The following is a 26,342-nucleotide window of genomic DNA, read 5'->3' on the forward strand; positions in this document are numbered from 1 at the left end:
TCAACAATGGCGGACTACGATGATAGCTCGCTCAGGGAGGGTCTGTGTTGAAACGCTGCTGTCAATTTATCAATCGTGGGAGGGGCGTCCGATTTAGTGACGTCACAATATCGAACTGCTCAATTCAATTTGGAAAACATATAAGATTAAAACAAAAACACTGGATGGATTTTTATCATTATATGATGGTTGTGTACAGGCACTGCCAACACAGATTTCAGTACAGTCTTGTAAAAGTTTTTTTACGACATAGGCTACAAAATAAACGACTTATAGAGACATACATGGACATATTTTTAATGTCATTTTAAATTTTCTCTGCACAGTTCATCATCTGTGGCCAAAAGAAATTTAAAACAAAGTTGCTTGACACTTTTTCCAAAAGTGTTCCACCATCAAGTGCCTGTGCGTTGTACTTTGAAGATCAGTAGCAAATTGATGGAATCCACACTCACTTGACATTAATTCTAGGCAGAACACCCACAGTGACAAGATCAAATTCACCATGGATGTCCTTTTAATTTTTATTTTTTTTATCAGTGAGCAGGAGAACTTTGACAGGAGGATAGAAAAATAGTTAAAGAGTGGCAAGCCATAGGGGAGTCATCTACGGGAGTCATCATAATTCATAAAATGAACAGCATTAATAAAGCCCCAGTCTTACATATCATGAGGGTTTAGTTACGCTTTAATATCTAATGTAACTTTACATAAATTCACAACATTTCACTCAGTCCCCTGTATATAAAAACATACAGTGAATATAACTATTCTACATTAGGTCATATATTATTACTTGTCACAACACATAGTGGATCCAACTATGTGTATTAATTCACAAAAACAAATAGTCTTCTCTAGGCTGAGTGAAGAGAGTGAAACCCTACTGAATATCTACAGATATTTGAATCTGTAGTGCAGATCTAGGCCTACACTGTAATGTGTATATTTAAATTAACAAAAACCACAAAACTGGTCAAAGTTCATGGATAGGCCTACACTGTAACGTATATATTTAAATTAATAAAAACCACAAAATTAGTCAAAGTTCATGGATGGGGCAGTTATTAATGTGTAAGTTTTGACCGTAGATTTAATGTTATTTCGCAGTATGTCCCCCTACTCAGCGCATCAGGAACAACATAGGCGTAAAATCTATCTACTGGTTCCAGGTCTGCAGCCTCCCCATACAGAAGTGGTAGGTGTTTCAAAAGTTCAAATCCAACAAATCCGCAAACACACGGTATATTTAATCATATTCAGTTCTGAACCTTTGCATTAGGTAGAAATTGCAGATTGCGATTTCTATAAAACAATTTCTAAAATTCCTTGAATAATTAAATCATGAATACTTGTAAAACTTAACAGGTAAAAGTTAAATTAGTGTGAGAACCCTGGAATTGGAAACAGGATAGAACGGGGAATAAAAACAAAAAGCAAATCACAGGCCAAATTTTATTTTCAGATATTCTCATCCATGTTTTGCCCTGTGACATCTATGAGTGTAAGAAGAACTGACCAGAGCAGATACAAAGGACCCTTAAATAAAACATGTCTTTCAAGAACAAGTCAACAAACATTTAATCAGTTAAAGGTGAGGGGAGGTGGAGAGAGCAGAATGTGTGAAGCGAGGTTGAAATTCAGTCTACTTTTGGGCAGGCATAAGGTCGTCAATAGACTGGCCTTTCTCTAGCCGTTTCTCCATCTCGATCATCAGCTTGACTCCATCCACTACCATCTGCACCAGCTCCACCTCAGAGAAGCCCAGGCGGTCAGCGTTGGAGATGTCGAAAATACCACCCACAGCTGCAGTGTCCACACCACCTAATGAACAGAGGCACCACTTTATTATTGCCATCAGTTTACATGATGCATTTCTGTTCACGATGCTCGATAGTAATAGTAATGTGCTGTTAAGTGTTCTCCAGCTGAAATCAGTTCTTACCGGTTCCACGTTTCTGCAGCCTCAGTCTCTTAAGGATCTCTTCAAACTGGCGGTACTTGCTGAGATTAGGCAGTTTGACATGCACTCCTGCACGCAGGCCTGTGCCGAGGTTGGATGGGCAGGTGAGGACGTAGCCAAGGTGCTCATTCCACATGAACGAGTGACCCTTGTTTTTGAACAAATCCTCGATCTGAAAGAACAATCAGTTTTTTGCAGCTCTGTTCAAGCCATTATTTATCTAAAATATCTTGTATACACCAGAAATTGTTTAATTTACAAGATAAAGCACATTTATGAGGAGGAAGTTTCAGGAGATTTAAAAAATCTGTAATTAGAAGAGTCCATCTTGTCAAAGCGGTTTCAAAAGAATGTACTGGCAATAAAATAAAAAATTTATTTGCAACGCCGAAAAGCAAACAAACAAAAAGGATAACTATACATTTTTATTAATCATACCAATTCTGTGAGAATAGGGAAGTCCTTACCATAACAATAAGTATCATATCATATCATATGTGGCCTATTTCACAAAGCCGGTTTTAAAGCTGTTTTTTTAGAGTTGAAGATAAGGGATTGGTATCTTGCGTTATGTGGTTAATCCGCTCCAGAGCAGGTTTTATTCGGAGTAAAGACCCGTTCACACCAAGAACAATAACTAATGATAAAGATGTTCAAAATGTAAAAGAATAGCAGAGTCCACATCACAACTATAACCGCACAGAGAAAAGATATCGTTGGAATCACTTTCAGAAAAAAATAATAATATTCAAGTTGATGAACGATAAAAAATTTGACAGCCAAATCAGAATCCACCTACTTTAAAGAGCTCAAGAATTTTAAGCGGAGTATGACTAAACTGCGGTTAAACTAAACTGCGGTTAAATTAAACAATGTTGCGGCCCACTGATGTGGACGCCAATATAGTTATTGTTTTTATTCATAGTGTGAATGGGCCTTGAGAGATTGCAAACCAAAACTGCATGAATCCGCTATGAGCGGTCAGATCCTTTCTTTAAACGGCCTTCTGTTTTTCCTGCCTTATTAAATATAATAAACTGAAACATTTACATAACACTCAATCTTCAGTAGGTAAATAAAAATCAAATTCATGTTTTGTGATTGACTTCGCTGCAGATGTGACTTTCATGTGGATGTACTCCAGAGTGAATTAGTCAGTGATATAACAAATCATCAGTCATCAAACCCTAAGTGTTGTGAACACGCTGAACCTGATCTACACCGGGTTGAATTTGTTTGGTTTTGTCAACTCTAAACCTATTCTGAAACTCAGCGTTTGTTCAACTAGCAACAGGACAACAGTTGCAATCACTTTCAGAACAAGTTTTCCAGCTGATGAATGATAAAAACATTGACAGCCAATCAGAATCCACCCAACTTTAATGAGCTCATGCAGAACGCTTATAATAAATGTTATTGAGCGTTGGTGTGGGCACTGATATAGTGATCATTCTTGTTGTGAACGGGCCTTTAGGATTACAGGGATGTAATACCTTAGTGAGACCGGTGCAGAAACGGGTGAAGACCTCTTTCATATTGCCACCTTTCTGCATGGAGATGACACGTAGGTGGTCCTCCTCATTCACCCACACAAGGAATGTCTTGGTATCATTGTGCCTGGAAAAGATGAGAAAATTAGTGAGAGAATGACTTTTAAGTCCAGCACCGAAATGCAATGGTTAAGGCCGTGTGTCCACCAAAGCGTTTTCACGTAGCTGGCGTAAAATTCCAATTGTTTTCAATGGGAGCGCCGCGTTTTTTAAATGCCATGAGCATAACGAGGCACTGAGCGTGTATTTAACGCTCAAGCGCTGAGCGCCCGGCGTTTTTTACTGGTCGCCGAGAGTTGAAAAATGCTAAACTTTGGGTAAAACGCTGCGGTCATCACTGACACTTTTTACCCAGCCGTCCAATCACAGTGGAGGAGGGGAGGGACAAATACCACACTGACCAACCGTCACAACATTCTGTACAACGACATCAACCAGCAGAGCTAACCGAACAAAATGGATGAAAAATAAATTTATTATGAAACAAATTATCTACGAAACCAGTTACAAGTAAACTGTGCTGCGGATATTCTGTATCATAGCAACGAATCGTCTCAACTGAAAAAACGCTGCACTGCCAAAATGCTCTCAAGCGCCCACAGCTTGGCGTTTCCAGCAGAGCGTCTAGCGTTTTCAGCTGGCTTAAAACGCTTTGGTGGACACACGGCCTAAGCCAGAATGAAATGCTTTCCCAGTAAAGAACGATTGCCAGAGTATGGCATCTGAACCTCATCTAAACTGTAGAACTAGAATAAATTCAAGGAAACAGTTTGTTCCAATTGATGTTGAGCCAGTACTAAAAAACAACAATTTTCTCAGCACATTTGTTGCTGCATGGTTTTAGTGTAAGACTGCTAAAAATATGCAGATCAAATTGCTGTTGCTCTCTGTATTTGTAGGATCTGGAACTGACAGGAAGTAGGTTCTTCAACAAAAGTAGCACCATAGGTATAAACACTAGATGTTGCCTTGGGGTTCTAAACATGCGTCAAAACCGCCGCCATTTTGGAACAGGGGTCTTGTAATAGGAAGTACTGTAGCTAGGTAACGCTGAATTCATGGATGATGCCGGACTTTTGTGCTGCATATGGATGTTTACTCGAACGAAATCTAAAAACCAGACAGCAAGGGATTACATTTCACAAGATTGTAAAAAAATTTTTTACATTTTTTTAATTTCTCTGGACTCTATATTAAATAGATGTCTGAACGTTGGAACGAACCAAAACTAGAAAATCGCATTCATGACGATTTATGGTGATTTTATTTCCGTTATACCTTTTCCTACATTGACGCTGATGAGGGGTTCCCCTGTTTCAAGATGGCGGCTCTATTTTCGCATTGTTCCAATGAACTGCCGTAGCCAAGGCGACATCTAGTGTTTATATCTATGAAGTAGTAGCACAAGCAGTGCAAACAAGGACAATCTAGAACACTGACCAGATGCCCCTGGCGTCGGGCCAATCACGAGCCATCCCTGAGGCCAGCAGCAGCGGAGACACAGGCTTGTCGAACAGGAAATGGTCATCGATGAGCTGCTGCTGCTCGGCATCTGTCATGTTCTTCAGAGCGTAGTATTTCCCTTTAAGATCCCCAGACAGGGCACCCAGAGCTACAGCAGACAGATCAACAAATCTGTTACGAATTCCTTTTATTATCTTTTTTTTTTAAATAAATAATTTCTTGAAGAAACATCCTAGGCTACAGATTAAAATTTCTTAGTAAGGAGTATTTATGTTGGTCCAATCACACGTGATTATAGTCATCACCACTAGAGGGAGTCACATGAGCAAGTTTCAGGAACATAAGTGCTGAATACCAGTTCGCTATGCTGTGCCCTAAAAAGAATTTACTTTGTGAAGAAAAATTAAACGCTTTGAGTGTGTAGCAGGAGAAAACAGAAGTTTTTGGGACGTACCACCTCATCATAATTGCATCTTTATCAGACCAGGTTGTTGCACAGTTACCTGCATCCGGTCACAGTAAACTCGCCTGTCAATCATCTTGTCACAGTTACCATTCTCATATACACACTCTACATTTCAATTCATTTGATTTATGCTACTCAATTCTTCCTACCAGATTGGAGAGAAAAGAGGCATAACATTGATCTGCCAGTTATGGGTCCTTCATGCAGAAAGCTCTCATATTTTTGCATGACGCAATTGGCAACAATGACGCAATGTTGCAATGAGGCGCTGCAGTGATGTACCTTCCACAGAGAGCTTCTCAACGGCTCTTCTCTCTCCACGACTGCAGTGGGGCGGCAGACAGAATCCACGGATGCTCCTGCCTGTTCTGACGCGAGAGCTCAGCACGTAATTGGAGTCCAGGTCATCACCACCCTGCAGGAACAAAAGGTTTTAGTCTTTTGAATAAGCAAGATCACTGTATCAGTGATTAAGTACAAAAACAAAAAAGTAATCAGAAGGTTGTATTTTGAAAGTGTCTCAGCGATTTTATCTGTACAATGAAAGTAAGTGTGGTCTAATGTTTTGGACAAAAATATTAAACTTAAAACATATTTTGTTGTGCGTTTGAAATAATATGAGAGAGAATGAATGACGGAATCATTTCTGGGTGATCCATCACTTCTTAATACCTTGAGGTTACTGGGGTTGAGGTCAGTCTTGTGTTTGTCTGTAGGCTTGTATCCTCCATGTCTGTCCTGAATAATAGGGTCCAGCAGGTCCTTGAATACCTCATAGGTCTCCTCATCCCCAGCCACACAACCCACAGTCATAATGAAGGGGTGACCTGAGATGGGGAAAAAGGTCCATGTACACAAATTAGAAGCCATGCACCTCATTGGCCGACACTTCAAACTAAAAACAGCCATGCTTAACATTAAGTGCTTTCTCTTAGGACGATCTAAACCCTGACCCCTGACAGACTATGCATATTCTTTTACCAGGATTATCTACTCCAGTCTGAATGGCGTTATCTATGGTGAAGCCGTTGGGTGTGCATTGCTGACGAAGGCGTTTGTACATGTCCAGAGTGAGGACTTTGGCCATATGGTTGCAGTGCTCTGTGAGGTCTGGAAACTCATCCTCAGCTGGCCGTTGCTTGATGGCCAGCCTGGCTAGCTTAGCACTGCTAAATAAATACAACAACACATGGGGTGAAAAAAAAAAAAAACTACACTTTGCTGCCAAAGGATGAAGTCACCTGTTGGGTTCTGAATGTTAGCACCATTTGTCTCTACAAATACTCTGAGCATTCTTTCCTTTCGGAAAACGGTGTTCATGGCCTGTAGGCCAACTGTATTTTATTATCCATGCCAGGCAGGTTGGTCTTATCTATACAGGAAATGTTTTTATTCGATGCCCTCTGCACTAAAACACGAGTCAGCAAGGTCACTGTCTAACACACAACTATATTAACACTGCTTTCTGATTGTAGTGTAATGCTCGCAATACGCCTATATGTTCTAAAAGCGCACGAGAGTGGTCTTTAGAGGACTTTGAGTTGCTTCGGGCCTTTACCTGGGTTATCTATCCCGGTCTGGATTACATCATCCAGTGTAAACCCGCTGGGTGTCTGTTTGGAGCGCAACTTCTCATACAGCCCCATTGTGAGGACCTTGGCCATATGATTGTTGTGCTTGCTGAGGTCGGGGTATTCCTGCTCACAGGTGTTCTTCATCTTCAACTGGTTGTGACTGTTCCCAAAAGGCATGGCTGCTGTTCGCTGAGCACAGTGGAATTGGGATGGAAAATAACTGTGGTTACACTGAATGTGAAATAAAGCCATAAGGCAACCTTTTCATGGAGAAATATGCATACAGTTGATGTATCGATACAAGATGGAAACGATTTTTGAGACTAACTACTTTTATACACGTGATTAGCGTTACATTTCTACACAAGTAAAAATGGCAAATGATAAGTATGACCAATATGTGCTATGGTTCAACACATAAATACTCATTTAGAGTAGGTAACCTTTTTTGTACAGAGATGTTGTACTAAAATAATTAGTACATGTATGTACAAAAAAATACTATACACATTTGTAACAATTTAAAAATACGGTAAAAATGTTGCAAATTGCAATACTAAATGTCTCAACTGAATCCATAGCGTGACGAATGATTCTTATGAATCGATTCTTTTTTTAGGGAATCAAACAGTGAATCAAACGCAGCCAGTGATTTTAGTGAAACAAACGTGGCCATTGAAGTAGTACGATGACCGAATGAATAACTCATGTGCCGAATCCGATTCCTTAGTGTATCAAGGACGAAACACTCGGACCGGTTACAGATTTAATCTTATTTATAAATGAACCGAAAGTTAATTGTCATGTCCGACTGGACTAATGTTAATTAAAATTATTAAAACGTCTAGTTATGTACCTGTAAAATGGCAATTTAAATAACTGTACATAATTAATTTCTGATTTGTTAAATTATTTTTCTTTTAAAAACATTAACGAAGTTCGTCAGATCAGATGATTTACGTCTACATCTAGTCATCGTTGGTTTGTAAACTAAAATGCACAAACTTTCGTGCAGAAGTACGATCGATGTTATCGGTGGCTTAAAACTAGGCGTCCACACCACTTCAACGAAAGAGAAAGGTTGAGCTGTCATTGTGGACGCTTTCTTTCACAAGAAGCCTAGAAATGTTCAGGAAATGCATGATAGAAGAACTCCACGATGCATTAAAAAGCAGGTCTTTCTGATCAAAAGGCTTATCCAGAACCTTTTAAATCGCGTAGCCTAGTTGCAATACTTTTTTCCATATAACGTTACAATTTTAATTGCGATCTTGCTTAAGCTTCTACATTAAGTTAAGGCAATATCGCAATTAAACTTGTTAATGATTAACAAGAGAGATGAAAACGTCTTACTGAACACTCTTACCGTGGGTTGTGGACAGCTAGAGCTAGAGGAAGACTGAGCTGAGACAAAGATCCCTATTTTTACGGTTGGAGTATGAAGTCTGCGTGGCGTCCGTCTGTTCTCCAGCACCAGATAACGATGGAGTGTTTGTTTTATAGTACAGGAAAGCCGCTCCTATTGGCTGCTATTTGCAGTCCATTCATCCCATTGGAACAATCTGACACTGGAATAGTTTGACTGCTCTCAACAAATATGTAATATATAAAATGTGCAAAAATGTAAGAAAATGATCTAACGTTAATTTGATTAGTTAAGTTATCTCCTAGTCGGTTGATTCCCAGGACATGGAAAGTGTTTGATTGTGCATGATTAAACTTAAAAAATAAATTAAGATTTATATTGGGATTGGGAGTGTCAATAGATTAATATTTAACAAAAAAAAAAATTAAAGAAACAAAAGAAAACTACTTAATGTATAATGTAAGTCTTATACGTTTGTATGGATGACACTCAGAGTATGTTGTTTTGTGAGACCCCAAAGTATTGATTGTTTTTGTTTAAATTTTGACTTTAATAATATGAATTATAATGCAAAAAATATACAGTATAATCTGACTTTAAGGAAAATTATAATTTACTCACCCTCTAGTAGGCTATTTAAAAACCTGTATGATTTTATTTCTTTTGTTGAACACAAAATAACGAACGTACATCGTTCTACATAAATGTACGTTTAACATAAAGAAAGACTCAAAAACTCACCGTTTCTATAATTTTATATTAGAGGGTTCTTTTGTTGAACACAAAAGAAGAGATTTCGAAAAATTTTAGTAAGCAAACAATTTATGGTCCCCGTTGACTTCCATGGGGACCAGCAAAGGTTTGCTTACTAACGTTAACATTCTACGAAATCTCTTCTTTTGAGTTCAACAGAAGAAAGAAATCCATACAGGTTTAGAATAACTAGAAGGTGAGTAAATAATGGCATGTGAACTAACGTTATCCCTTTAACAGGAGTGCATTTCTGGTTTGAAGGGATAACCTTACTTCAGCCGGACTAGAGTTGTGGGGCTAGGAAACACTGTCCTGGTGAATGAATCTAAACCATCACACACATTTCTATTTGGTTTATCTTGACGTTCATGCAAAACTGAAATGTTACCGTTTCTTTAAAATACTCTTACGTCATTTTCCTGAGACTGGTTGTGTCGTGAGAAGTTGACGTTTTGCGACAAGTTGTAGATTTGTATATGCCGAGCAACGCGTTCACATGCGTTTGAGTCCATCCAGATGAGGTAAAGAGCTGCTCTGTAGGACGGACCGCGTCTGCATACATACGATTTATCAAGCAAACTAGCCGCACACACGTGTTATACTTTCTTTCTGCTCTCTCCCTAATATAAAATTATAGAACCGGTGAGTTTTTGAGTATTTCTTTATTTTAAACATACCTTTATGTAGAACGATGTACGTTCATTCAGACATGTCAGTCAGACGTTTCCTTTCCAGCAATGCGTGTAACGTTAAGTTATAACGTTTAGCTAACGTTACTGTGTTTACGCTTTGAAAAACACTTCAGTTTGTACTGCTCTTTAAAAAAACGTTATTTCACATTCAGTGCAGCCCTCCTGTAAACACGATCTTTTAAAAATATTTATATTTATAAGTAACGTTAATCGATGGTTTGTAATGAAACCGTGTCATTCTGTGCTCTCACACAGTCGAAGTCTCTGTTTAGCGAATCCGTTCCTCCTGTTCATCTCGTCATTTACGACAGTGACCTTGCTGAATCTAATACATAAAATAACAGAAATGTTCACAGATATCAGCAAGTGCGTTATTAAGAGATTAACTTACATATTTCCCATTTGTTTAGCTGTTCTGAGCTGTCTCCGGACTGCGGTTACACAGAAGGTATTGCCTGGAAATGCTCAGTTTGACAGGTTGGGACTAACGGTTTACAACTAACGTTAACGTTTATTTAAATCAAATACGCACTGCCTGGATTTTAGTTGACGTTCGTGTTTTTATTTGAAATTATAGGCTATGTGTATCTTAATATATTGGGTAAAATATTAAACGTTTACATTTGTAAACCGTTTACTTTCATCACACTATTAGATTTGTTTTATTTTAACTTAATTTTAATTTTTTATTACTTTTAACTTCCAAATGTCTTTATTTTGACGTTTCTATATAATATTTAAAAAAACCTTCTTCCTTGGCAATATTGCTTTAATTGCTTTAAACAAAAGCCATAATAGACAAGTAAAGTGATGATACACAGGGCAAATTTTTGAGCAATGTTGCTGGGCAATCTTGCCGAGCGATTGTTGCTTGGGAACTTTCCCATTGAAAATGGGCGATACATTTCTATCTGGATCATTTAGATCGGTTATGGGCCCTGTGTCTCATCTGGTTGCCCATTGACAGCAACATTGCCCAGCTAAATTGTCCAAAAAGTTGCCCTGTGTATCATCATCTTTAGACATAATCCTCCTTGAAGTGTCAACAAAGTGGAATTTTTGGTTTGTCTCTCTTAAAAGTACAGCAATTAGTTTGACAGGATTTTAAAAGCATGACAGCATAGGTCTTAATTGCCATGCTGTTTATCATCAAGTTATAATTAATAAAGAGTCTGTTTTATGCTTTTTTTATCAACATAAAAATATATTTATTTTAAAGATGGGAATATTCTAAATATTCAATTTAGTCCATGAAGTAATATGATGGAATATAAATATTAATGTAAATGTTTTGTCCATTAACTTATGAGAATAATGTGTTTGTGTGTTTTCATTTATGACAGACCAGTGTAATTTAATCATCCAAGGCCAGACTTTTCATTGAAGTTGAAACCCAGCTGTGCCTCATGAGTTTTGTGGAATACTCTGAGCTCATCCAAGAAGGGGATGTTGTCATTATCTTCCTGGGTCATGATTCCATGATGCCTATCAAAGTTCAGTCAGGAGCTCAGACGCAGACCCGCTATGGGGTTATCCGCCACTCCAGCGACCTGATTGGACAGCGCTTTGGTACCAAAGTGACTTGCAGTAAGGGTGGTTGGGTTTATGTGCTGCACCCCACACCAGAGCTGTGGACTGTTAACCTTCCCCACCGAACACAGATCCTCTACACGACAGACATCGCCAACATCACACTGATGCTGGACCTCAAACCGGGCTCTGTCGTCTGCGAGTCAGGTAAGAATGAGAACCATCAAAGGGTTTTGGGCATCTGAATTTTTATAGATCTTCTATATAGTCTTATCTTTGCTGTAGCAAGGATATACTTGACTTTTAAGTGTTAAGCAGGTGCACTCAAGTCATATATACACAGAAGGAAACTTCATATGCATATTTTGCTGATGGAGGTTTGATCAATGAAAGTGCTCCATATTGTCTGATAGCCTATATGCTTCCATATAACCCTAATGCAATGTAACCCGACTCTTACAAGGCTCAAAGACAGCTCAGCCTGTCAGATTAAATGCAGCCCTCTTTTCTCCAGTGTACTTCTGATATCCACCCTACTGCAAAGCTCATTCTAAAAATGGGAGTAAATCAAGTCTGAATGAAGATTATTTAAAATATTGAATAATTTCTGTTCAACACAATAACGAAAGTATACTGTCCCTGCAGGTCCTTAAAAAGTCTTAAAGTTTTAAATTCAGTTTTATCAAATTTAACGCCATAAATTATCTTTAATGTTTCACACAGTGTATGAAAGTCTCATTGATCATTTCAAGATGCCTTACATTTAGGTACAGAACAACAGGAATTGCAACATGGTTTAATGTGATTATTAAACTTCACAAGGCTATGATTTAATTTATAGCACCGATTAATGAGCACACATTTCAAAGTACAAACACAGCGCTTTTGTGGGTTCCACAAGCTCTTGGTTTTATTGATACATATTTTTAAAAACCTGTGCATCGAGACAGTCTGTATATGCAATCCATTTGAAATAGACTGCTTAATCTATGAAGAGTAAAATCCCATACTGAATGCTGCCAAAAATAGGTCAGATGCATGCGATGTGCTTTGGCTTGCATTTTATATCATCGTATATTAAACTTAAGCAACGTTAGCCATTATATACATATTTATTCAAATCAACTGAATCAACAGTTCAAGTTCAAACGTAATAACGATTTCCTCAAATCAACCCTCAAAAATGCGAGGAAATCACTCGCATATGCGACAGAATTTCACACTGGGCGACTAAAAAATGTCTTTAGCCAATGTCTAGTAAATTGTACGATTTCTTACGCCTGATTGAGTTAGAGGCAAAATATCTAATTGAATTTCCTACTGAGCTTTACACACCGTCGCTTGGCTGAGAGCGCCCTCTGTCGCTTTCTCACACGCTGCACTATCGCACTCACCTTGAGAGAAAGAGAGAGGCTTTTACAAATGCCACGTAAAGAGAATTGACACTGTCTCGATCAGGCAAGTACTTCATCATCGTTAAAGTTTATCATTTGCACATGTTTTTAAGCCCAAGGCTACTTTCACACTGCAGGCTGAAACGACCCAATTCTGATTTTTTTTTGCCCCTATGCGACCTGTATCTGATCTTTTCATGACAGTCTGAACGAGACAGATCCGATCTTTTCAAATGCGACCCAGGCCACTTGGGTATGTGGTCCAAATCCGATATGTATCCGATCTTTTGAAATGCGACTTTAATCTGAACGGCCAGGTCACATGTATGCATGTATCCGACCCGCACGTCATTGATATGCGACAATAGTCATAATTATGCGTTGAAGTAGGCGGGAATGAGAAGAAGATAAACAACAACTATGGCGGACGATTCTGAGACCAGTCAATGGAAGGGAAGCAAGGTTTCTGATTTAATTAATTTTTGGGGGGACAGCTCTATTCAGGCCATGTTTAGCTACTTCCGCAAACAACAAGTGACGTCGTTGACCGTTGAGTACTCTTCTGCGCATGCGGGTCATTTCTGGGTCATTTCACGTTCACTTTCACGTTCACACAGGAGATCACAAAAGGTCGCATTTAATTCGAAATGTGGACGGCCTTGCAAAAAAATCGAATTTTTAAAAAAAAATCTGGATTGAGCATTAAGCCCTTGCAGTGTGAACGAGGCCTAATTAATTGAACATTGAAGCGCAGGAAGACATGAAAATAACTCAATAGACAAAGCTGTGTCTGACAGCATGCAAATACTGAATTGAGCTCTTTTTAACGTCTTCACAAAAAATTGTCAACATTTCTTGGCGAGTAATTATCCTAGTAATCAGTCAATTATGTCTTAATTGATCGTAAACAGTAGAGAAAGAAAAGCATGTGTGCAGTATCAGTATAATGGATCCGTGCATTGTCTTAAAGTGACATCAGCCTAATATTACTGCTGCTGTCTGTTTTTAATCTTAATCAAACAACAAAAGACTCACTGCAAATAATCACTCAATGCTCTTGACTGAATAACTTTTGTAACTTTAAAGATCCATCTATTTAATTTATACAGTGAAGACTATGCAGTGTTTTTACATTTGATTATTCAATTTCTGTGCCTAATCTATCTTTGACTTTAAGTGTTTGAAATGTATATTTTATAGGCTACTATATTTATGTAGAATCTTTTTCATTTGCATTGTTCTTGCATTCCATGTAAAAAGTCTGTTGAGTAAAATTAAAAATTTACTAGCCAATGGTGACTCGAGCTTCAGTGTGTCCATAGAGGGTTGCAAATAAAAGTTAGTCCATATAAGTTTAAGGTATTGTTGTTCGTTACAACGGTAACCACTTGCGTGTCTGGGTTTGAACACACTTCTCGTGTATGAAAAGTATCTGTACACATGACGGGTGCCAAAATCGCAAGGAAAGCTTTGTGTACTGACAACAATACATTATGTAAGTGTGCTCTCTTTGTTAGGATGTTGATATAGCAACTGTTCAAGTTTCAATCCTCCTGTTTCTCCTTTAATCCGATATAAAATTTCATACCGTATTGTCCATACATAACCGGTAGTATAACAATCTTATAAGCAAGCTTAATTATATGCTAGTTTAACATGACGTAGGAGAAAATAGAAAAGTTTTGGCTGACAAAATACTCCCTCAACTTGCTCATCTTTCCAAGTGGACATAAACTCGGGTGATTTTTGTTTTCTGCTCCAGATGTACACTTTTCAAAATAATATATTTATTTTAAAATGTAACATTAATATGACGGTAATTTAAACTTAGCTTTTGTAAATAAAAGCAAACCTTAAATGTGAAAAAAAATATGTATATACTGTAAATTTAAACGACTAGTATTTTCAAGTCGACTAGCAGCAGTGGTATTGTTTAATCGACTATTCAACTAGTCTTGCACATCTCTTTTATAGATGGATGGATAAATAGATGGATATAGATAGGCTTTTATGACCTCACTGACAGATATGTGTTGTTGTTAACCTTGATACAAGGTGTATTGTGAAGTGCAATACAAATAAAATTGACTTGTCTAGTTGGGGTGGGCAGATTAGGCTCGGCAGAGATGAGATGGAGACCAGACTCTTTTCAATTTGACTCATTCAAGTTGTTGGTCCTCTTGTATTCTGAATGAATCCATTAAAGGCTGTTGAGCATGCACACACACACACTCGCAAACATAAAACACACACTCTGCTCTGTCCTCACAGTGCCCTCCAAACTCATTGAGCTGGACAAGCATTTAACACTTATATATCAGTGCAGTGTTCAGGTGAGTGCGACGGTCCCACAAAATGAACACGTGCAGGCTGAAGTTTGTTTTAGGATACAAGGATACTATTGGATATCTCTTTTGGAATAATTCAGTGTGTTCTTTCTCCCCTGCTGAGCCTCTCGTTCTTACGTCACTCACTGTTCTATCTGAATGCAACGCTGTGGACCAAACATTGACTCTATTGTTGCCATGAGAACAAAAGGCATGTTAATGGGTTCTTGAAGAGGAAGATGGGCCATTAACACCAGAGCTTGCTCACATGCACGTGTATCACAATGTACATGTTCATGCACACGTTATTACTGTATTTAACTCTGTGACCATGTTTACATGCATGTGCACTATTTTCTGATTAAGGTCAATATTCCTCTAATGTTTTTTGTTTTTGTAATATTCCACGTTAGTGGCCCAAATACTAAATTAAAACATGCATGTACTTTTCCTGCTATTCTCCAGTGGAATTACTGGAGATGCTTACTTTTGCCATTTATTGGGGTGCGTGATTTTCTGCACAGCAACTTAATCAACTCATTAATTCTCATTCATGTCATAGACAAAAGCACTCAACAGTGCAGCGAATTGTAAAATGTAGAGCCTGAGACTGTGCAAGAAACTATGGAGTTGTCAGTCCCTCTGTAAATAAATGAATTACTTCTCCCTAGTATTTGCTTAATCACATTGAGCAGATTCTCCTCTTAATCTGAATCCTGGTGCATGTAAAGGTAGTCTAGTTAGAATGAACTGTGGAGGTTCTTGTCTACATTTACATACACAATTTTCCAATTAAGGACTTTATTTTGAAAGAGACGTAGAGTACAGGAATATTACAATTGAAATTAAACATGTAATCTCCCAGAATTACAATTTGCACATATTTAAAGACTGTTCATTATGGTGCATATTCTGATCCAAAAATGGAGCATAACGTTATGGTGCTTATTCCAGTCTTATTCTAGAAAATGAAATATTGGAATAGTTACATAGAACAGTGACCCAAAATTCTGGCATTATTTACTCACTCTCATTTCAAACCCATACATTTTGTTAATCTATGAAACATGCATGAAGAGATTTTTTATGAGATTTCTGTTTCTCAATTGAAAGTCCATACAACCAAAACTTTGATGCATTAAAAAGTTCAGAAAAACATTTTGAAAGTAATTTAGGCTTTTATTCACATAGAAACTAAACAACACGAGAGCACATCAAACATGGTAAACAGAAGCTCAAGTGTACTCAAGCGAACTAATGAGGTTTGTTCTGTGCCAAACAAGTGCTTTTGAGTTTCTGTTTACAATATTTGATATAAATCTTTTCATCATATAAAGCAATCCTGTTTCTTCAAACACTTGGATTAAATGGTTCGATTCTTATGGATTACTTTTATGACCTCTTTATGAACTTTTTGAAGCTTGAAAGTTCTGGTGGAATAGACTTTTAGTGGTGGGACAATTTCTCAGGTTTTATTAAAAAGATCTTCATTTGTGTTTTGAAAATGAACAGAAGTCTTAAACTTGAATTTTCGGGGTGAACTATCCCTAAAATTAAAAAATTAAGTCATAATTTACTCACCCTGTTGTTGTTCTTGTACAGTATGCGATTCGTTCTTTTTGGAACTCAAAAAGAGAATGCTTTTTTTTTTAATGTCCAGCTCTCACCCCTCCGTATAATGGCAGTGAATAGCGACCCGCATGAAACTTTTTTTTTAAACGCAAAAGTATTACAGAATGATCCCATGTGACACGTGCCGTATATTTTTTAAGTGTTCTGGGTGTGTACGATAGGGTTTGGTGAAAAAAACTAAATTTAATGTATTATTTAATGAAAATCCTGATCTTGGCCATTGGTCTTCTGTGCACAGCTACGCAACGTGTGCGTTCGTAAGTCTATTACCACCACAGTTCACTATGACTCGCCCAGAAAATCACAGTGTTGTGATCAACATTATCAAAAACTCCATGTACTTTCTTCTTCGAGGTTAATAGCTGTTGTGTTTGTCGCACAAAAAGTTATCACATCTGTCATCTCACATATCATTCTGACTGTCATCAGACAGTTCTAGAGATATTCAACTCAGTGAAGAAAGTACAAGTATACTGTTTGGGGATTTCTAGGGATTGTATTTCATGACGCATTTTATTAATCTTGATTTCTCACAACTTGTGTGCTTTTTCTGGGGGAGTCGGAGTGAACTGCAGCGCTAATAGAGTCTCACGAATGTGCACGTTGAGAAGAGGTCACATCGAGGGCAGGATTTTTGTTAAATAATACATTTTGGTTTGTTTTTCACCAAAACCCTATCGTATACCCCCAAACACTTGTTTATATGTCCTGTGCGGCATGGCACCATTATGTGATACTTTTGCATCTTTTTTAAACAGCGTGATGCTGGTCACTATTCACTGCTATTATATGGACGATCTCAAACAGGATTTTTTTTTTAAATTCCCCTTTTGTGGTCTGAAAAAAGAAAGAATTGAATACAGCATTAGAGCAATGCGGTGAATGTTTACATTTATACTTGTATAATTGGAACACGACCAAATTTGCTTTATTTACTTAATTTAGTTTCTGAAACTGTTGCATTCTGAAAAAGTGTAATTTGATATTAATTTTATAGTCTCAGACTCTGACCACTTATTCCCAGTGGTGGGTTTGTTATAACAGCAGATTTTGTGTCTGTTTTCCAGGTACAGGCAGCGGCTCTTTGTCTCACTCTATTTTGCGGACCATTGCTCCCACCGGTCACCTGCACACAGTCGAGTTCCACGCTCAGCGAGCCGAGAAGGCCATCCAGGAGTTCAAGGAGCACAAGGTGTCTCACCTGGTTACTGTTAGAAACCAGGACGTGTGCGCGGAGGGCTTCGGTATCACAGGTGTAGCTGATGCGGTCTTTTTAGACATCCCTTCTCCGTGGGAGGCAGTCACACATGCCAAGAGGGCCTTGAAACGCAAGGGTGAGAGTACACAACTGAAAAAACTAAAGAGACATTACCATATTAATGCTAAATGCCACGTGGTTCTGTCGCCATGACTAATGTATGAAGCCACTAAAGTGAGTCTTCAAATCACAAGATATAAATGCTACTGAATACTACGGTGACCTTTATGAACGAACATCTTTACAAGCATATAAATGGTGCCGTTTTAAAATTATCAATATGCACACACTTACAAAAAGTACTTTATAGTTATGGTATTTTGATATACAGAATACCATGGTATTTTCCTGGTTAACCAAGGTAGTTTTAAGAATACCATAGTAAAATCAAGGTACATTTCCACAAAAAAAAAAAAAAGATAAAGGCCTAAAAACTCCCCTCATCTGCCATTGACCTCAATGAAATGCCCAAATAACCTCAATGGAATGGGTGTTTTGGGGTGAGATTCCTAATTTTTAAATTGTGAATTTATTTCTTATTTAAATTTGTGTAGGTTTTCATCTCAGTTATTGAGGCAGCTTCTGTCAATCATAGACAGAGGGCTCTTGTTCTGCATAATTACATCTTAGTTTTGTGCCAAAATGATGTCACACCAGTATCTTGAATTAATCATGAAGACTTTGGCTTGAGTTTGCCCAGCTCGAACAATTTCATAGTTGTTTTGTCTGTGGTTTCTCTGATCAGTCTGTTGGAACAACTATTTGTTTTTTTATGGAGTGGGCATGTCAGAAATGGTTTCTTCAGAGGTGACCAGACCACTTGGCAAGAGGCTGTTTCCATGGGAACTACAACTCACTTTGCCCTACTGTGCAGGCCTAGACTAGTCAGTGTCCCAGTAAGGGGTCAGCATTCCTTGTGTATGAATTATTCCCCTGTGTCAGTAGGATATTGATAGAGGAATTTTCATAAAAATACATAGCCTTTGGCTTTTAACCCATAACTCTTCTGCCTTTGTAAAGGTTGAAGCTTAGATGTAGTTGAATGTTTTTTTTGTTTGTTTTTTTTCATTGGTTCTGTAATTTAATACAGACAGTAACCAAAATGTTTTTTAATTAGTTTAATTTTTATTTTTAAATCTAATTGTTATTTAGGTAAAATTTTAAATAAATTAATTAAAAACACGTACAATAATTTTACAAGGTAAATGTCAAATAATTAATTTAAAACCATTTCGGTTGAAGTAACGTCATACACTAAGACACTGCTGCAATTTCATAACTACACAAATACTTTGAATTTGTCTACATGCGTGTAAAGATCTCCCTTGGCGGAGTATAAGATTAGAGGATCTCCTGGAGGAAATCGAGTCTCTCTGTCTCATTATAGTGGAATTTCTGCAGCGCTCTACGTTACACCCCCTTTTAAGAGACTCTGATTTATAATATACACACACACAGAATGTTTTGCTGACAGGGTAATAATGACCATAAAGGGGCATGCGCTGAGACTCCAGTGAGCATGGGCAAGGCTCTTGAATTCTCATGCATTTGCTGGTCTCTTTCTGATTCTTTTGACAATTTGACCATCTTGTGCAATACTTATCAGGAGTTCAGTGCAGAAAACTTTAGCATGGCTCTGACTATTAAACTTCGGTTAACTCCAAGCCAGTTGTCCTTGACTACTAACATGTTTCTCACAACATGTAGATTGTATTGCTATTATGCAACAATCTGAGTGTGTAGTGATTTGAGCCGATTCGTTATCCTGCCTGTTTCTTTATTCCTTCTCATTTTTGGCCTTTCAGTCTTGTTACTCAGTTTAAGTGCTCAGAGAATCCGAGCTGTTGGCGTGACTCATTTCTTACTCAGACCCCTGTTGCCAGGAGACCTGATGTCTCTGTTTATGACTGCGTTTTCATGCAAAGGCCTTATTTGTCGATGGAATTGCACAATCAACTTCTCTCTCTCATATATACTTGACGACATTGTAAATGGTTACGGAGTAAAACTGGCCATCATGACATGTACAAACCAACTGAGGATCACATACTACCACACTTTCAAGTCATCCCAAACAAAAAAAAACTTATATAGAAACATCAATCAAACTATCAAAAATGTTTGATATTTTCCAATCAATGCCTTCCGATAAATGTAATCCATCTTAAAAGTCAATGCTAGTTGCCAAAAATCAAAGCTGTTCTGCAGATTTTGGGCATTTAGAGTTGACAGATTTCCCAGAAATCGCGTTGTGTATGATGGGCATAGACTAAGATTTGATTTGTATGAAAAAGTACAATTTTTAGGCGGGAAAAATTAGGTCCACCCCTAAACCTTACCTTTTGTTCATCCATGAACATCTTGAACTCTGCATTATGTTCCTCAAACCATTCCTGAACAATGTGTGCCGTGTGGCAGGGTGCATTATTCTCCTGAAAGAGGTTACTTCCACCAGGGAACACCATTGTCATGAAGGGTTGTACATGGTCTGCAACAATGTTTAGGTAGGTGGCATGTGTCAAATTTACATCTACATGAATGGACGGACCAAGGGTTTCCGAGCAGAATATTGCCCAGAGCATCACAGTCCCTCCACTGGCTAGTCATTGTCCCACAGCGCATCCTGGTGCCATCACTTCCACAGGTAAACAGAGCACACGTACACAGCCGTCCACATGATGTAAAAGAATTTGGGACACATCGGACCAGGAAATGTTATTCCACTGCTCTAAGGTCCAATTCTCATGCTTGCGAGCCCATTGTAGATGCTTCTCGACAGTGGACAGGGGTCAAATACGCACAGCCGCATATACAGCAGAGTGCGATGCATCATGTGTTGTGACATTCCTCCCATAACCATCATTTAAATTTTGTGTGCTTGATCCACAGTAGACTTCTGTTGACCAGACAGAATAGCTTTTGTTGCCCTTGTGCTCGGTGAGCCTTGGGCGGCAAACACCCTTTTGCCAGTTTGTGGTTTGTCCCTCCTCGGACCACTGTTGGTAAATTTTCATCACTGCTGACCAGGAGCAACCCACAAGCCTTGCTGTTTCAGAGATACTCTGACCCAGTCGCCTTGCCATAACAATTTGGACCTTGTCAAAGTCGCTCAGACCTTTGTTCCTAACTATTTCTCCTGCATCCAACATGTTGATAATGAGAACTGATTGTTTGTTTGTCATCTGATCTACCCACAAGTAGAATCACAATTAGACAGCTGGGTAGCAACAGAGTTGGGTTACACTTTATTTTAAGGTGTAATTATAAATTTAAGTACTGAGTAATATCAGTTAACAATGTGCACTTACTATAGGATTAGGGTTTGGTTGAGGGTTAGTTGCATGTAATTATGCATACTTTACTGTTATTACTATGGTAAGTAATGGTATGGTAATGTAACGTGTAACAAGGATACTGGAAAAGAAAAAAAAAGTGTTACCCTGAGTTGATATTTAAGCAATTAGTAATAAGAGGCTTTATTGTGATTTAGATTTATATCCGGTCTTGGACCCTGTCTCACACCTGGTTGCCTGTTGACAGCAACATTGACTAGCAATATTGCTTAAAAAGTTGCCCAGTGTATCATCGCAGATTTTAGGATGGCCTGAACGCTGTATTTACCAATCAGCATTGAGGACCTGAACTATTTGTTTTATAAAAGTATATTTTTAGGCACCAAGTGACTTTGGATCCCTGATGCATCCCTGTGAAAATTGTCAGGCTCAAGAGAAGAGAGTGAGACAGTTCTGCATTGCTTTCCTACAGTGGTTCCCATTCATTATAGTTCTATAGTTAATGTTGATAGTGAAGGAGGGGGTCATGCTGGATTAAGTGAATGTGATTGGATTGAGTCTAAAGACAGATTCAAAGAGTAAACTATACCCATTAAGGTCTCTTTCTCATTCTTCTCTCCTCACAGCACCCTGTCTATCTTCTTACTCTGATCCACAGTGGCTATTTTTGTGCATGTTAGTAATACCACCTTAAGCCCAAATTCCCTCCAATCGTGTTAGTGGAGCAAGATGGTAAAGGAGTAGAAGAGATTGCTGTTTCAATTTTACTCCTCTACTTATCATGTTATTATGAAACCCTTTAACAGTAAGGCAACAATATGCAAACGTGCATGTTGACCGCTGTGTACTCCTCACACTTGGCACGTTTGGCTTGTACCGTGCCCTGGCGTGATTATCCCCCTCCCAACTTTCCCTCTGGCCTGACACTTACATTGCACAACGTTCCAGGCCAGAGCACGCTTACAATGCAACTTTTTGTTTTAAAGAAAACAAGAAGAAAATGTTTTCATTAATTGACTGCCTAATAGATTTATAATTTATTCCGTGCCGCTATTTTCACTTGATTGTGCTGCACGTATCAAAAGTTTATTACAGAGGCAGCTGACTTTAATGGAGAATTTGCAGCTTTACTTGCAAACTTACAATTCAGGTTCATCAATAAGGTGAGAACCAGACCCATTATAAACCTAAATATACTTGAATTAATTGAATGAATTGTAAAGTGTACTATCCAAGTAGTAATAGAAGATGTTTGCTGTCGTAATGACAGTAGCGCACACAAAAGTAGCAGCTGTTCCATGCTCCGGCGTGGTTAGCGATCACACTATATGCTCTGGCCCATCTCTTCCAAGCAGGCCAGGGATCCAGGGATGGTTAAACAAACCGTGCCCGGAAACAGTACAGAGAGATCACACTAGTCAAGTGAACCAGACTTTAGGGGTCAACTGTGCTCGGGCACAGTTCAGATGGCCCAGTCTGAGTACACGGTCAGACTTGTTTTAAAATAGTCCTGTGTTCTGCAGTTCTGTTTGATGCCCCTAGTAACACACTTCAGCTTTACATCCACTATACAAAATTCTGTAGACTTGCACCTGCAATTAGTGCAGAAATCTTGTCAAATATAAAACATTTTCTGAGTCTGCCCCTCAGTTTACAGCAATAATTACTGGATGAAATGTTTGGATCTCCTGAGCAACATTGTCGAGGTCAAATGGGCATTTCTTTTAAAAGTGAGCACAAATTTTCCTGTTCCTCATTGCTTGTTTCAGGTTTGATTTGACGTCAGCCACAAGTGTGATCTCTTCTGGTATTTGATAAGGTTTTACAAATAGTAACACTTGTTGCTGTCAAACAGGGAGGTTCATTTAAACTACTAATAAACAGCTATTCGTGTTTGCACAGAGTGTAGCACAAGTGCTGGAGACTTGTGTATCTGCTCAGTGGTTTGATAAGGAACAGATGCAAACTTGTAGACAGACATGGTGAGTCAGAGATCCAAATTACATTCATACAAAAGAGAAGTTTTGGGGAATTTTCTAAATCATAGAATGAGAAGCATTCTCCAGTCTCAGGAGACCATGGATCACGCCGGATGAGGAACACCAGTGCAGCGTCAGTTGTGACTCAACAGTCCAATTCAGGAGTGGCAGTCTCTGCCGCAAAACCTGCAGTTGAAAAATGCATGGAATTTTTTTGCATTAGTTTGTCTGCAAGTTGGCAACACTGGCCCAGTCTGTTGTTACACTCAAAAAAGAAACTGAAGAGATGGAACAATAAATGTTTGTGCTGACGAACATTTTAGTTAAGAGAGACATGCCACTCTAGTTTATACAGAATGCAAAAAAACGCAGACACAGTGGACGAAGATACAATTTTCTACAGTGGCTGTGTTTGCGATATCAAGTGAAGCATACTTTGAAAGACAATACGTTTGACTATACCCATATGCTAGTGTTCGTGTCAAAAATTTAGTAAACACTCTTAAAGGATTAGTTCCCTTTCAAATGAAAATTAGGCCATTATTTACTCACCCTCAAGCCATCCTAAGTGTATATGACTTTCTAATTTCAGACAAATACAATCGGAGTTATGTTTAAAAAACTTGGAAGAGCCAGGATATTTTTTATGAAAGTGGATTGCAACCAAGCTCAAGAATGTGCATTCATCCATCCTAAACAAACTCCAAACGGCTCCTGTGGGTTAATAAAGGCCTTCTGAAGCAAAACGATGAGTTTGTGTAAAAAAAAATTCATATTTAACACGTTACAAAATACATTTCTAGCTTCCAGCCAAACGGTCATATGGGCCTACTTGCCCCTAATGAGCACGTAGCATAGTGCATCATGGCGTAGCGTAAATATCAGCAGTACGTCACATTACTCGCATAAGTTGCGCTTTACACTTAAGTGAAATCCGTATGTTCGTTTGGCCGGAAGCTAGTTATTTTACTTTATAAAGTTTTAAATAGGAATATTTTTCTTACTCAAATTCATTGTTTTTTCTTCAGAAGGCCTTTATTAAGCCCCTGGAGCCGTTAAGAGTTCATTTACGATGGATGGATGCATGTTTTTGAGCTTCAATCTGTTGGTTGCAATCCACTGCCATTATAAAATTTATTTTTAAACGTCGGTCGACTTAAAACGCCGTCTGGGTTTTTTGGGCCGAATCAGCATGTTGAATCGGTGTCAGGCCATCTGTGAGAGAGAGAAATCTGATTGGCTGTTCAGCTTAGCGAACGAGTCTGTGCATAAGAATAAAAGCGAAAGTGATGAAGGCGAGCAAAGAAGCCAAGGCGGTACAGAAAGAAGGCTGACCTGAGCATTTAGACTGCACAAATATTTTCATTATTACATGAGCCGACTGGAATGAAGAACGTGATTACATGATTTATATTCAAAATCGTAAGCAAGCGCTGCTTTGTTTTACAGTTTGTATATCTAGAGTCCCAGTTTCAGTTTCCCTTTTTGAATAATGAAAATGGACTATAGATCCCTGCTGATATCGACGGATATTATTTACATGCAGCCGCAGAACGCACATGCTAGTTGACGGTCGCCTTTAGTCTTTTTGGCGTGTTCAAGCGCAACTTTTTGGCCGAGACACAGCCGACGAGAGGCAACAACATAGCAAGCTTTTGTCGCCGCTTGTTTCTTTGACTTCAGCTTGGTGTGTCCCGACACTTTTTCCAGTATAAAGAATCTTTTTTGCATTAAAGGATGTTAAAGTTTCTTCATGGAACCATAGATGCCAATAAAGAACTTTTATTTTTAATAATGCACTTTAGGCTTTAGTATGATAATTAGCTAAAATGTTAATAATACTAAAAATAAAGCTCACTGCTTTTCTTTTTTACTGTCTTCAGGAGGTCGTCTCTGCTCCTTCTCACCGTGTATAGAGCAGGTCCAGAGGACTTGTGAGGCTTTATTGAACCATGGCTTTGAGGAGATCTGCACACTGGAGGTTCTGATGCGGGTACATGACGTTCGTTCTGTCACTCTGCCCTTACCAGACTTTGGACCAGAGGAGTGCTGTACTAACAGCACACAGATGGCTTCAGATCTTAATCAAGATGAAGTCCCAAACACTGGGAACACCTCTGTAATCTGCAGGACTGCCACACCACCAAGAGAAATGGCAGGTCACACTGGATACCTCACCTTTGCTACCAAACCACGCGACTAGAAGCATTGCTGAAGCTGACCTCAGAGGAGACTGTTGTAGAGTGTTTGTAGTGCAGACTCGCAAAATGTCATGACGTCACCTGTACACACCCTCAATATTCGGGATGCCCAATCTTGTTCCTGGAGATCTTCCTTCCTGCAAAGTTCAGCTGCAACCCTGATCAAACACAACTGAACCAGCTGATTAGGATCTTCAGGAGTGCTTGATAATACAGACAGGTGTGTTGGATTTGAACTCTGCAGGTGGGTGGATCTCCAGGAACAGGACTGGGTCTTGTTTAGCTTCGTTTAGATATAAAAGATTGGTTAACAGCTAGATGGGCTTTTACATCAGTGTAACTGTTCAGTGGAGTACAGATTGATGTTCATGTTTTATTTTTGTGCTTTTTCTTTTTTAAACTGATAGATCTTTTGTTTTACTACAATAAAATATATTGAGATGGAAAAAAACATTGTAGTTTTTGTATTTCTTTCTCGTGCTGTGGGAGCTTTGTATGACTGTCAGCTGCTGTGTGCAAATACTGCACACGTAATTGACCTCTCAGGGAAAACAAGGTAGAGTGGCTTGGAAATGTATGCTGTCCATGACGGTTATGTGTCATGATAAAATTTAGACCAGACAACAACATATAAAGCTTTGTTTAAGTGTGAGGTTTTTTTAGTGCTCATCGATGTGATATCAGTAGTTTCTCACTACTAGCTCTCTAAATTCAAGGTTGTTACAGTCTGTTCTGTATTCGTGTATGTTACTTTCTTGCATGTGGAATGCAAGATACTGAAGAAGAACTAGATCAATAACATCTAGTAAATGTTATATCTGAAACAAACTGCTGAGAGCTCCTCTATCGACGAGTCCAAAAAAGGCTGTCCCTCTGCAATCTGATGCCTTTATAGATGCT

The 26,342-nt window shown here is 38.5% G+C and overlaps 3 protein-coding genes across 6 annotated transcripts in view; 1 reads left to right on the plus strand and 2 right to left on the minus strand.

Annotated features, from left to right (window-relative positions):
- Nucleotides 1–10,245, minus strand: part of LOC143703021 (creatine kinase, testis isozyme-like) — a 70,986-nt gene extending 60,741 nt beyond the window's left edge. Inside the window, exon 1 of the mRNA XM_077197094.1 lies at nucleotides 10,220–10,245. Coding sequence (XP_077053209.1) covers nucleotides 10,220–10,230 — 11 coding nt within the window. The 5' untranslated portion in view covers nucleotides 10,231–10,245. The remainder of the gene's footprint in view (nucleotides 1–10,219) is intronic.
- LOC143703019 (creatine kinase, testis isozyme) lies at nucleotides 1,442–10,353 on the minus strand. 4 transcript variants are annotated; one of them, XM_077197091.1, is made up of 9 exons: nucleotides 8,384–8,489; nucleotides 7,002–7,206; nucleotides 6,425–6,612; nucleotides 6,116–6,270; nucleotides 5,726–5,858; nucleotides 4,954–5,125; nucleotides 3,457–3,580; nucleotides 1,946–2,135; nucleotides 1,442–1,824 (listed from the first exon to the last, which is right to left on the minus strand). In XM_077197091.1, the coding sequence occupies exons 3-9, from the start codon at nucleotides 6,528–6,530 to the stop codon at nucleotides 1,646–1,648; spliced, it is 1,059 nt and encodes a 352-aa protein (XP_077053206.1). In that variant the 5' UTR covers nucleotides 6,531–6,612; nucleotides 7,002–7,206; nucleotides 8,384–8,489; the 3' UTR covers nucleotides 1,442–1,645. The 4 variants fall into 4 exon arrangements, with proteins under 4 accessions (XP_077053206.1, XP_077053204.1, XP_077053205.1 ...); XM_077197089.1 differs by lacking the exons at nucleotides 7,002–7,206; nucleotides 8,384–8,489 and adding an exon at nucleotides 10,220–10,353; XM_077197090.1 differs by lacking the exon at nucleotides 6,425–6,612 and having other exon boundaries at nucleotides 8,384–8,496.
- Nucleotides 9,641–25,893, plus strand: trmt61a (tRNA methyltransferase 61A). Its single transcript, XM_077197097.1, has 4 exons — nucleotides 9,641–9,778; nucleotides 11,172–11,565; nucleotides 17,779–18,045; nucleotides 25,125–25,893. The coding sequence occupies exons 2-4, from the start codon at nucleotides 11,235–11,237 to the stop codon at nucleotides 25,442–25,444; spliced, it is 918 nt and encodes a 305-aa protein (XP_077053212.1). The 5' UTR covers nucleotides 9,641–9,778; nucleotides 11,172–11,234; the 3' UTR covers nucleotides 25,445–25,893.
- The last annotated feature ends 449 nt before the right edge of the window (nucleotides 25,894–26,342 follow it).

This window comes from Siphateles boraxobius, unplaced genomic scaffold (genome assembly GCF_051911475.1).
Source record: "Siphateles boraxobius isolate OS27281-9 unplaced genomic scaffold, OSU_SipBor_1 37, whole genome shotgun sequence".
NCBI lineage: Eukaryota > Metazoa > Chordata > Actinopteri > Cypriniformes > Leuciscidae > Siphateles > Siphateles boraxobius.